The sequence below is a fragment of the Myotis nattereri genome (genome assembly GCF_964212035.1).
Source record: "Myotis nattereri genome assembly, chromosome: X".
Taxonomy (NCBI): Eukaryota; Metazoa; Chordata; class Mammalia; order Chiroptera; family Vespertilionidae; genus Myotis; species Myotis nattereri.
In genome coordinates, this window is record NC_138078.1 from 128,052,360 (window position 1) to 128,064,720 (window position 12,361).

The window sequence follows — 12,361 nt, forward strand, 5'->3', positions numbered from 1 at the left end:
TGAAATGCTGAAGGGTATTCTTTAAGAAGAGGAAGAAGAAGAAAAAGGTAAAGATAAAAATTATGAACAACAAAGCGACAACAAATATATATCTATCAACGAGTGAATCTAAAAATTAAGTCAATAAAAAAATCTGATGAACAGAATAAACATGAATATAATAGAAGCAGGGACATAGAAAGGGAGTGGACTGACAATTCTTGGGGGGAAGGGGGTGTGAGGGGTGTGGGAAGAGATTGGACAAAAATCTTACACCTATGAATGAGGACAGTGGCGGGGGGGGGGGAGCGCAAGGGCATGGGGTGGTGTGGGAACCAGGTGGAGGGAGCTATGGGGGGAAAAAAGAGGAACATTTGTAATAATCTGAACAATAAAGATTTAGTTTTTTAAAAAAATGAATTTCGAGTATATTACTAGAACTATCCTTACCCCAACATTGCCAACCACTGATTACTTGAGGTCCTAAACAGTTGCTTCATGGTAATGACTCAAAATTAACACAGTGAGTTTGATATGTTATTTCACAACTGCTTCTTAAGCACTAGAGTTCATTTTCTAGTGTAAAGTTCATTCTCCAAAATAGTTTAAACAACCCCATGAGTCTTGATCTCTTACTAGTTTAACAAGCCCTTTCATTACAAATAGTTTAAAGTAAATATCATTCCCATTCCCTATAAAAATTATCACAAAATCTGAGTCAATGAACTTTACTATACTTCTTCTTTTTTTTTTCTATACTTCTTGTTCTTAAAAAAATACTGGCTTAAATTTACCTGTCAGAAGTTCTTGCTGCTTCAGTAAAATATTTCTTATTTCTTTTAACCATATCATCTTCACATCTATATTTGAAGCCTAAAGATTTTTAAAAGGGGGAAGAAGAAGACATTTTTCTTCTAAAAAAGGATACTTTATATTAAACCAATGCAATTAAGTTTATCAAATACGAACTGGAACATGAGTCCTGAACCACCATATTCAAACGCTAACATTTTGATTCTTCAAAGTTCTAAGAAGCAAATAAGCAACCATCAAATTAGATGAAATAATAGTCAAAACCATTTTGAAACTGCCTTTAAATAATAACATTCACACTAAATATGAAATATAATATCAGTTATTTTTCTTTATAGGAGGGTTCTTTTTTTAAATATATTTTATTGATTTTTTACAGAGAGGAAGGGAGAGAGATAGAGAGTTAGAAACATCGATGAGAGAGAAACATCAATCAGCTGCCTCCTGCACATCTCCCACTGGGGATGTGCCCGCAACCCAAGTACATGCCCTTGACCGGAATCGAACCTGGGACCTTTCAGTCCGCAGGCCGACGCTCTATCCACTGAGCCAAACCGGTTTTGGCTGTAGGAGGGTTCTTTTAAAATATAAATGTTTTATGTTTAATTTTTGTAAAATAAAACAAGTCCTACTGTTTCTGAAAAGACAAAATAGATTACTATTGCAGAGTAATCTTGATAACTGATGGCAGCAAGCAAGCTTCCTTAAATATCCTCCCTTTACTTAAAAGATACATTTGTTTAAAGATAGCAAGAAGTCTTATAACTAAATCAAGCCAAGAAAACATATTTTTATGAAATTATAATCATCTAGTACAGAATTAAAACAAAGAAAAAGCATTGGGCACTTTAAACAGATAACATCATGTTCACCTGTCACAAGTTGTGATACAAATAATTATTGAAATTACAACATACTCTTGAATGTTCTCATTCCTCTACCCTTCACTCAAACAGGTTGGACCTTACAGCACATCTGGCCAGAGATTTAACCATAGTCTTCAGTAACACAGATCAAGTGTCTATCGTCACATTGCTCTGTCTTGTAATCAGGTACTCTCTGAGTGCCAAGCACAAGAGGAACTCAGAATTGTTATGAATTTGTAACTCTAGAAACCTGATGGGGAAAGAGAAGCACCTGCTAAGCTCTTGGCTATCAGCTATAGTTGATAAATCTCCTAGTGTGGTTTTGTGAAAACTTAAAGCCCTAGAAAGCACCATAGGCATGTATCGTTTAAAAAAAAACCTGTTACTGAAAAAATGTTTAACCATACCAGAAAAAAATAATAACTAAATAATATTTAAGTGACCTACATGAAAGGAATGAGGCATTTTATAATGTAACCAAAATGATTTTTAGAAAAAATTTTAAATTACCAACCTGGACAATATAAATTTCTTCTTTCCCAGCATACCAGATTTCAAACTTGCGGTTATCTCCTTTTACATATTCAGTGATTCCAACTTCATCCATCTATAATATATGTCAAAATTTTCATAAGCATTTTGAATACGAAATTACATTAAACCTAGCCCCATCATATTCTAAATAAAATTTCTCACTTGGGCAAAATACACATTTTATATTCAAAAAATATGAAATTATATGAAATGATATTTCAATCACAGACCTGAATATTTAAATGTTTTCAGTGAACTATGCGCTTATTGTGAAAATTGCATGCCCCATTCCAGTGATTGAACCAAAGGTTATATATCTGAACATTCAAGTAGTCCATCTAAGATTGAATTCTGTTATAAATTAACTGTATACTCTGAAAACAAATTATGTCAAAAAGAAGTAAAAGTAAGCAACATCTGTGTTAAAAGGTCATCCAACTTTAATTTAAATAGTTATTTTTAACAACTATTTTGAAAAATAAGTTAACTTTACAACTTATTACTTATCTCTATAGAAATCCTATAAGTTACAAACATCTGATTTATGGAGTATGGGAAAACCAGCCAGGTACACAAGGAGTCCCTCCAGTTCCACTATTCTCTCAGCCTTTCTAGAAAACAAATAATCTGTCATGGGAGAATGATGTCTTTTTACAGCCAGTAAAATTTTTATATATAATATCCATTCCTTATCACAGTTTTTCTTGTCCTCCATATGATTGTGGAAAGCACAATCTCTTCCATTTTCATTCATTCTGTGCCGCTTATAGCACTGTTAATTCCATTTTGAGCAATTTTACTCCCTTTTACACACATTCTTCTTTAATCCCCTTCTCCCTTCTCTTTTCTTTCAATTCTTGCCCAGTTATCTAAAAGGAATATCTTACTTTCTGTTCCTTTTATGAGCCCTACAAATGACCCTATTTAGGGCTGATAAGCGTTCAAAGTAATGTTAGTGAGATCTCCATATCAAGGAAAATAAAAAGGATTAAACTTAGAAATGAAATGTGACATATAAATGAAAGAGCCTGTGGCATCTACCCTGAATGTAGTCAGAAATTACTTTCTCAATGTCCAAAAATATATTTATATTCCTATTCAATCACTCTAATCTACTTTTGCTTAAACATCAGAATTTAAAATAATAATATCATATTCAATGTCTATTTATTTTTTTTTAAATATATTTTATTGATTTTTTACAGAGAGGAAGGGAGAGAGATAGAGAGTTAGAAACATCGATGAGAGAGAAACATCGATCAGCTGCCTCCTGCACATCTCCTACTGGGGATGTGCCCGCAACCCAGGTACATGCCCTTGACCGGAATCGAACCTGGGACCTTTCAGTCCGCAGGCCGACGCTCTATCCACTGAGCCAAACCGGTTTCGGCTCAATGTCTATTTAAATTGACTTCGCTTCAATACATTACTTTGTCCCAATAGCATGATAAGATGGAAAGCACAAGGGCTTTGGAGTCCAAGAGGCTGGGATTGGAATTTCATCTCTACCATTTAATAGTTATGTTTCTTGGTGCAAGTTGCTTAACCTTTCTGAACTTAAGTTTCCTCAACTATAAAATGGGGAGAATACCTATTGCATAGAGTTGATATAGGATTAAATAACAGGCATTAAATGCTTTGGTTACACAATGAGCTTTGTAAAGTATGAGTTTGCTTTCTCAACTTCATTACAACACATACAATGTATCATTATACATTAAATGAGATTTTTCCAAGTTACCCTAGAAATGTAACCATTATATTTATCAGACAATATTATTCTCAGTTCCAAATTACATGTATACAAAATATTGGTATACATTTATCAAGAACACACAAACTGGACAGCATGCATCAAATAAATTAGAATGGTTGCTACAGGGGTAGAGAGGAGGCAAGTGTGGAGAATGGGGAGTAAAAAAGAATGAATGAAGGAAAGAAAGAAAGAATGAATGAATGAACATGAACAGGCTTCCTACCTTGGTGTAGTGATTGAGAGCATAGACTATAGAGCAATCTGCCTGGGTCTGAAGCTGCACTGCACCAGCTACATGCTCGTGGGTAAATTATCATTCTGGAACTTAGCTTTCCCATCCACAAAATTGGAATAATAGGTTACTAATAGTCCTCACTTATATAAAATTGCTATGTGGATCAAATGAGTTAACAATATTTATAAACACTCAGAACAATTCATAGCACATAGTAAGCATTGTGTGCTATGTTATTTTTTTTAATAGATGATAGCCCTTGCCAGGGTGGCTCAGTTGGCTGAGCATCATCATCTTGTGCACCAAAAGGTCATCAGTCAGGGCATATACTCACGTTGCAAGTTTTATCCCTAGTCCGGCAGGTGTGTACAGGAGGCAACAGATCCATGTTACTCTCTCACATCAACGTTTCTCTCTCTCAAAAAAAATCAACAAATACATATTTTTTTAAAAAATAGATGATAATAATAAATGCATGAACTGAAGTCTCTGAAGAACTCAAATCTCTTCATCTGACTAACCTTAGGGACCTTTCTTTGCATAGAAAGGGCCAACTTAAAATATAGTACACAATTATTAGAAAGTACATTGTCAGGCCATGGAATTGCAGCTTGTTATAATGAAGTCCACTAACAGTGAGAAAGAAGTTGCTCAGCTATAGAGAGCCTATGCATTGATCCTCTCTACCTAGGGGAAGACTATGAAACCAGGAACCCAGCATTTACCTAACACAATGTCTAGTAAAGCTAGCAATTATTTAATTCTGGAATCTCATGATAGGTAAGGAAGAGGAAGTAAGCATAGTGAGGTTTAAGGAATAGCCTACTTCCATCTTTCTGTTAGAGGCATCACTATTATCCCAATAATCCTGGTCTAAATCCTTGCATGCATCACTGACTAATCCCTTTTATTAGCAATACTAGGTATTATTGGGGAACCAAAGAAAAATCACTCATTTTTTCCTTCAAATGTCAGGTATTTATTTCCTGTATCTAGTAAGTCAACATTCTAGCTACATTCCATTGAAATGTTTCTTGCATCTATCCCATCTTCTGTTTCCACGGTTACCATTATAGTTTGAATTCTCATGATTTCATTAACTCACAATAGTCCCTACTTACTCTAATGTATTCTAGAAATATTCTGTTGTGACAAATTAAAGGTAACATGAAAATTCAATACAAACCAGAAACACTACATTCAGTATTAACTAGGTCACCCCACAAGTAAAGAGTTAACCAAATGGATTTAGGTAAAGTACCTTCCCAAGAAGAGATCTGCACTCTGTCCAATATCAGTTGTAAATTCTAGGTTCTCAACCAATGTTTATTAGAGACACAAAAGAACCTTGGAGATTTGGGGGTTTGAAGGTGGGTTGCTAATATCCAAGGAGCAATTGGGCATTTGTTATGAAAAAAAGTGAGAGTTTTAAAGAAGTTGTGACACTACTGTCAGTTTAGAAGTAAAGCAGGGAAAGAGGACAGTAGAAAGAAGTTGGAGACCTAACCCTGGCCAGGAACCTTGTTAGGAAGAGCATGGAACTGGTAACCTTTGGAAGAGTCAAAAGCAGGGCCTGCTTATGTAGTAGCCTTCTGACACAAACACCTCAGGCCTATCTCAGGACACATTGCCTGTTCTCTTTATTACTGCTGAAAAAAATTTCATCAATTCTCAAATATATACAACAATGAAAGAATATGCTCATGAAAAATGACTTGTATGCATGCATATGAGCATAATCAATGGATAGACAGTAGGGGGATGAGGGCATGTGCTAGGGGGTGGGAGTGGCTGGAGAGAGGTCAATGGAGGAAAAAAGAGACTCATGTAATATTTTAACAATAAAGAACTTAAATTTAAAAAAAGAAAAATGACTAAAATGATTAGTGTAATAATTTTCTCTACTTTCCAATTTTTTCTATAGCAAATGATATATTGCTTTTACAATTTAAAACTTGAAAGATAAAACTAATTAGGTGTAAAAAATCAAATTCACCAATTACAGACCCATGAGAATTGGAAGTTCCTCTTGTCAAACATCAGAACCAGCTGGTAATATCACTAGACTGCCTGTGACTCTCTCAAACATTATTGGTCTCATTTTCATACCAAACTAATATTAGACCAGAATGGTAGTTTGGGTTATAGGAGAGAAGAAAGTAATTTCAAAAGGTAGGACAAGATAAGTATGGACAGGATTCAGCTGTAGGTGGGTTTGAATACTGAGGGAGATGCTAGGGAATGGAGGAGGGATACAAAAAGGAAGGCGGGGAAGGGCTAAGCACATTTCATTTTTAAATTACACTAAAGAAATAAATTCTTTCCTCATTGTCTCCTGTTATAAAAGCTCCCTGATACCAAGAACTCTACACAGTACCACCAGTAAGACTGCTCATGGAGGAGCCTGGGTCACTTCTCATCATTTCACACTATGCTCTGCAGGACACTAAGGAACCCCCTTAGGGACTGCTTAGGATTGGAGTGAGAGAGAAAAAGGATGGAGGCAAAGCTCTGCCCTGCCTCACTCATTTCAGGCAGAGAAGTTCTGCTTTACCTGACTTCTATATTAGACTTCTATTTAAGATTTTATAGATGGGAGAAGGAAAAATGGGTGAAGGGTATCAGAGGGAAGAAAAACTTCCAGTTATAAAATGAATAAGTCCTCAGGATGTAAGGTATAGCATGATGACTATAATTAATAATATTATGTTGCATATTTGAAAGTCACTAACAGTTCTCAACACAAGAAAAAAATTTAACTGTGTGGTGACAGATGTTAACTAGGCTTATTGTGGTGATCGTATCACAATACATACAAATACAAAATCGTTGTACATGTGAAACTAATATAATGTAATAGGTAAATTATACCTCAATTAAAAATATTGTTTAAACAAAGGGATGTACCACTAAAGTATAAAACCCATTCACTTGAACTGAAAAATTACACAAACTTAGATATATATATGAAAGAAAATTAGATTATGCAATTCAAAATGTCTTACTTTTAAAGAGCGCTTAAAACTGTATGACGGGTATCTATCAGAGCCTTGTCCACTTTCAACACGTCTTTTACAAAAAACAATGGCTTTTTCATACAAGAAAAGGTGCCGCTGCATTGGTTTGAATCTAGCAAAATCCTTCATTTTTGTAGCACCTTTTTTGTGTCCAGTCCAAACACTGAATGCACCCTGCATTATCATCTTGCCCAGCTCATTTAAGTTTCCCTAGAATGGAAAATCAAAACTCATTAGTACAAGGCAGAGCTACATTCAGATTCTTGACATCAACATTACAGTGTTCAGCTTGAACTACTAAAATCCTGACGCATAATTGATATAGTTTTTAAATTGTTTCATAACTTCTTACATTAAAACATGCCATGTGTCAAATAGTTACAAAATTACTATGGAGTATGACATCTAAAAGCTTCCTTTTCCCTGGCTTCATGTCTCCATTTGGAGGTAGTTTAGATAGGGAAACTCTCATCTCTTCCTCAATCCTGATTGGCGCATGACACCTACCAGTCCAAGTTTCTCCACTGGGTGGAGCTACCTCTAAAGATTTTATCTTTTTCTTCCATACCTATCCTGGACTAGGACAAGGAGAAATACTGGGACAACAGGTCTCCTTAGAAACCCCAAACATTCCTTCTAGCAGGATCACTCAAGGTCTGGATTTGGGGCTAGGCTTTTGGGGACAAAGGGAGTATCACAAATCAATTTGGCTGGTGATCTGAAGCAATTCTCCCCTTAGCATTATCAGTAATAATGCTGACCTTTTGATCTCCATTTGTCTGCCTCTTCTTATTTCTCAATTGGTTCCAAAAGAGGAAGAAAGGTCTGTGAACATGCTTACCCCCTAAAATTGTAACAACCATTAAAATCTACTTACAACATAGCCATTTATTGCAATCTGATGCATAGAGTCATTAACTGACTTCAGTAAATCCAGCATTGTGTCAAGTGCCACCTTTAATTGTTCAGATCCTTCACAGTCTTTACTATATTTTAATAGTTCCTGTAATTAGAAGTCAAGAATTAGACTTAATAGGAGGCAGATATTAATAGCTGGAGAAAATGATTAAAATTTCAGCCAACATGCTTTCAGCGAGGAGTTCAAAGATAATGTCACTTTTTTGAGTAGTTTCTTTCATATGCTATTTGTCACATTAATACTATATTTAATGACAATGTCAAAATTAGAGAAGAAATGGAATATTGCCTAAAATATAAAGTAAAGGACATTCAATGCTTTCAGTGCTGAAGAACAAAGTTTTTAGGACATACTAGAGATTAGTTTGTAAAGCAATCACATTTTTTGGTCCTCTACACACAAAAATTTACTTTTCTCCTTTATTGTTGAAAATATTACAGATGTCCTCTTTGTTTGCTTGTTTCTTCCCCATTGACCTCCTCCACCCTGCACCACCTCCAGGCCTTCACCACTCTGTTGTCTGTGTCCCTGGGCTATACATAGAGCCTGCCTTCCCTCTGAAATTCAACAGTCTGCTTCATGCTTTTATGTTTTTGGATATATTTTGTTCATCAGTTTATTTTGTTCATTAGATTCTACATATGAATGAGATCATGTGATACTTATCTTTCTCTAACTGGTTTATTTTACTTAGCATAATACCCTCCAGGTCCAACCAGGCTGTTGCAAAAAGTAAGACTTGTTTTGTTTTGTTTTTAAACTGCATAGTATTCCATTGTATAAATGAACCACAGTTTTGTTTTGTTTTATCCAATCATCTGCTAATGAGCCCCTGGGCTGTTTCCAGATCTTAGCTATTATAAATTGAGCTGGTCTAAACATAGGGGTACACATATTCTTTCTGATTGGTGTTTCTGATTTCTTAGGATATATTCCTAGAAGTGGGATCACTGGGTCAAATGGCAGTTCCATAATTAATTTTTTGAGGTAACTCCATACAGTTTTACACAGTGGCTGCACCTGTCTGCATTCCCATAAGAGGTGTATTAGGGTTCCCCTTTCTCCACATCCTTGCCAGCACTTGTCATTTGTTCATTTGTTGATGATTGTCATTCTGACAGGTGTGAGGTCATTGTCATTTTAATTTGCATTTCTCTGATGATTAGTGACTTTGAGCACTTTTTCATATGTTTCTTGGCTTTTGTATGTTCACTTTAGAGAAGTATCTATTTAAAATGGGCAAAGGTGCCCATTTTTTAATTGGATTGTTTGTCTTCCTTTTGTTAAGTTGTATGAGTTCCTTATACATTTTGGAAAGTAACCCTTTAGCAGATGTATCATTGGCAAATATGTTCTCCCATGCAGTGGGCTCTATTTTCATTTTGCTGATGGTTGCTTTTGTTGTACAGAAGTTTTTTATTTTGATGTAGTCCCATTTGTTGATTTTCTCCTTAGTTTCCTTTGCCCTAGACCAGTGATGGCGAACCTTTTGAGCTCCGCGTTGTCAGCATTTTAAAAAACCCTAACTTAACTCTGGTGCCGTGTCACATATAGAGATTTTTTGATATTTGCAACCATAGTAAAACAAAGACTTATATTTTTGATATTTATTTTATATATTTAAATGCCATTTAACAAAGAAAAATCAACCAAAAAAATGAGTTCGTGTGTCACCTCTGACACCCGTGTCATAGGATCGCCATCACTGCCCTAGACAGTGGTCAGCAAACTGCAGCTCACAAGCCACATGCTGCTCTTTGGCCCCTTGAGTGTGGCTCTTCCTAAGTCTTAGGAGTACCCTAATTAAGTTAATAACAGTGTACCTACCTATATAGTTTAAGATTAAAAAATTTGGCTCTCAAAAGAAATTTCAATCATTGTACTGTTGATATTTGGCTCTGTTGACTAATGAGTTTGCTGACCACTGCCCTAGGAGATGTATCTGTAAACATATGGCTATGAGAGATGTCTGAGATTTTTCTGCCTATGCCTTCTTGTAAGATTTTTATGGTTTCATGACTTACATTTAAATATTTTACCTGTTTTGAGTTTATTCTTGTGTATGGTGTAAGTTGGTGGTCTAGTTTCATTTTTTTTGCATGTACCTGTCCAATTTTCCCAGAACCATTTATTGAAGCGACTGTCTTTACTCCATTGCATGCTCTTGCCTCCTTTGTCAAATATTAATTGAACATAATGGCTTGGGTCAATTTCTGGGTTCTCTGTTCTTGTGCTTTAGGGTGTTTTGCGTACAGTGGTTTTGTAGTATAACATGATATCTAGTATTGTGATTCCTCCAACTTTCTTCTTCTTCTTAAGATTGCTGAAGCTTTGGGGGGTCTTTTTTTATTCCATATAAATTTTTGTAGTGTTTGTTCTAGATCTGTGAAATATACCATTGGTATTTTAATAGGGATTGCATTGAATTTATAGATTGCTTTGGGTAATATGGACATTTTAACAATGTTGATTCTATAAATCCATTAACATGATATATTCTTCCACTTGTTTATATCTTCCTCTAACTTTTTATTCAGCATCCTGTAATTTTCAAAGTATAGGTCTTTTACCTCCTTGGCTGAGTTTATTCCTAAGTATCTTAATTTTTTGTTGCAATGATAAATTAGATTGTGTGTTTTTTTTCATTTCTCTTTCTGAGAGTTCATTATTTATATCAAAATGTCATCGATTACTGGGTGCTAATTTTGTATTCCGCTACTTTGCTGAATTCATTTATTAAATCTAGTTTTTATGGAGTCTTTAGGGTTTTCTATGTATAATATCATTATGTCCGCCTTTCCAATTTGGATGCCTTTTATTTTTTCTTCTTGTCTGATTGCTAAGGCTAGGAATTCCAGTACTATGTTGAATAAGAGTGCTGAAAGCGGACATCCTGGTCTTGTTCCTGTTCTTAGGGAAAATGGTTTCAGTTTTTGCCCATTGAGTATGATGCTGTAAAAATATATTTTAAACAAGCTATGCTGTATTTACACATTACACAATTCACATTACACAAGGGGTGTGCCATCTTCCCTTTCCATTGAGAAGACTCATATTAAATGCAGTTGCAAAACTCTAAGAAATATTTGCTTAGTTCTTCTTAACAGTAAAAATTCTGTAGTAAATGTTATAAATATGTCAATGTACATGTATGTACAGTTAAATAGGTAAAGAGACACCAGATATTCTCAGCTTTACATCTATGCTTCCAGCACTTGCATAGCCAGTAAACCAAAGGAACACACTGTGTTGATCCTACTGCTAAACCTAGCCTTTCTAGTCAATGAGTCTACCTATTTCTAGTGTTTTCTAGTCTTATAATCCCTTTTCATGACTTTGGCACATCTGACCCAAAGTAAATAAACAAATGCTTAATGTACTTACCTTCAACAGTAACTGATATTTAGTGAGTCGTTGCACTGGTTTAAGTAAATAGGAATCCAGACCAAGTCTGTGTTTTAATTTTCTTTGACATTCCTGTGATAAAATATATTGTCAATGAATTTAAATGAAGACATAGTCCTGTGAAAACGCCAAGTGTTCATTGATTAGACCCAATGATGGCAGGTTTCTTACATCACAAGGAAAATTTACCAAAAGAAATTGATGTTACATATGGTATGACCATTAGAGGCAGCATATTTGAAAAACTACAGTAAACATTATTTCAAGGATTTGTGAGGTAGAAAATTCAAAATTTCAAAGACTAAAATATTTATATATAAATTCACATTGATGTGGAATGTTTAAAAGGTGAGAAAGCAACAAATGACCATAGATGAACATTACTAAAAAGTTCTTCAAAAGCCCTAACCGGTTTGGCTCAGTCGATAGAGCATCTGCCTGCGGACTCAAGGGTCCCGGGTTCGATTCAGGTCAAGGGCATGTACCTTGGTTGCGGGCACATCCCCAGTGGCGGGTGTGCGGGAGGCAGCTGATCGATGTTTCTCTCTCATTGATGTTTCTGACTCTCTACCCCTCTCCCTTCCTCTCTGTAAAAAATCAATAAAATATATTTTTAAAAATTTTTTTTAAAAATTTTTTTTAAAAAAGTTCTTCAAAATATCCAAGAAAATTAACAGAAGGTTCAGCTCCACAGGCCAAGGCCCAGAAAAGAAATACGTTATACAGAATATAAATCAGATTGGGCATGAGAAGAAGTTTTTTTAGTATCACAAGAAAAATCCAGCCCTCATTAACTGGCTATATTCCCTGCCACTATAAATATAAGCGTCATAACTT

The 12,361-nt window shown here is 35.2% G+C and overlaps 1 protein-coding gene across 2 annotated transcripts in view; it reads right to left on the minus strand.

The window, feature by feature from the left end:
- MCF2 (MCF.2 cell line derived transforming sequence) overlaps window positions 1–12,361 on the minus strand; it is a 69,521-nt gene that overhangs the window by 14,016 nt on the left and 43,144 nt on the right. For both annotated transcript variants that reach the window (XM_081115042.1, XM_081115043.1), the window contains 5 exons: window positions 11,504–11,596; window positions 8,078–8,203; window positions 7,189–7,410; window positions 2,173–2,265; window positions 774–852 (listed from right to left, as the gene is read on the minus strand). In XM_081115042.1, the coding sequence (XP_080971168.1) occupies window positions 774–852; window positions 2,173–2,265; window positions 7,189–7,410; window positions 8,078–8,203; window positions 11,504–11,596 (613 nt within the window). The remainder of the gene's footprint in view (window positions 1–773; window positions 853–2,172; window positions 2,266–7,188; window positions 7,411–8,077; window positions 8,204–11,503; window positions 11,597–12,361) is intronic.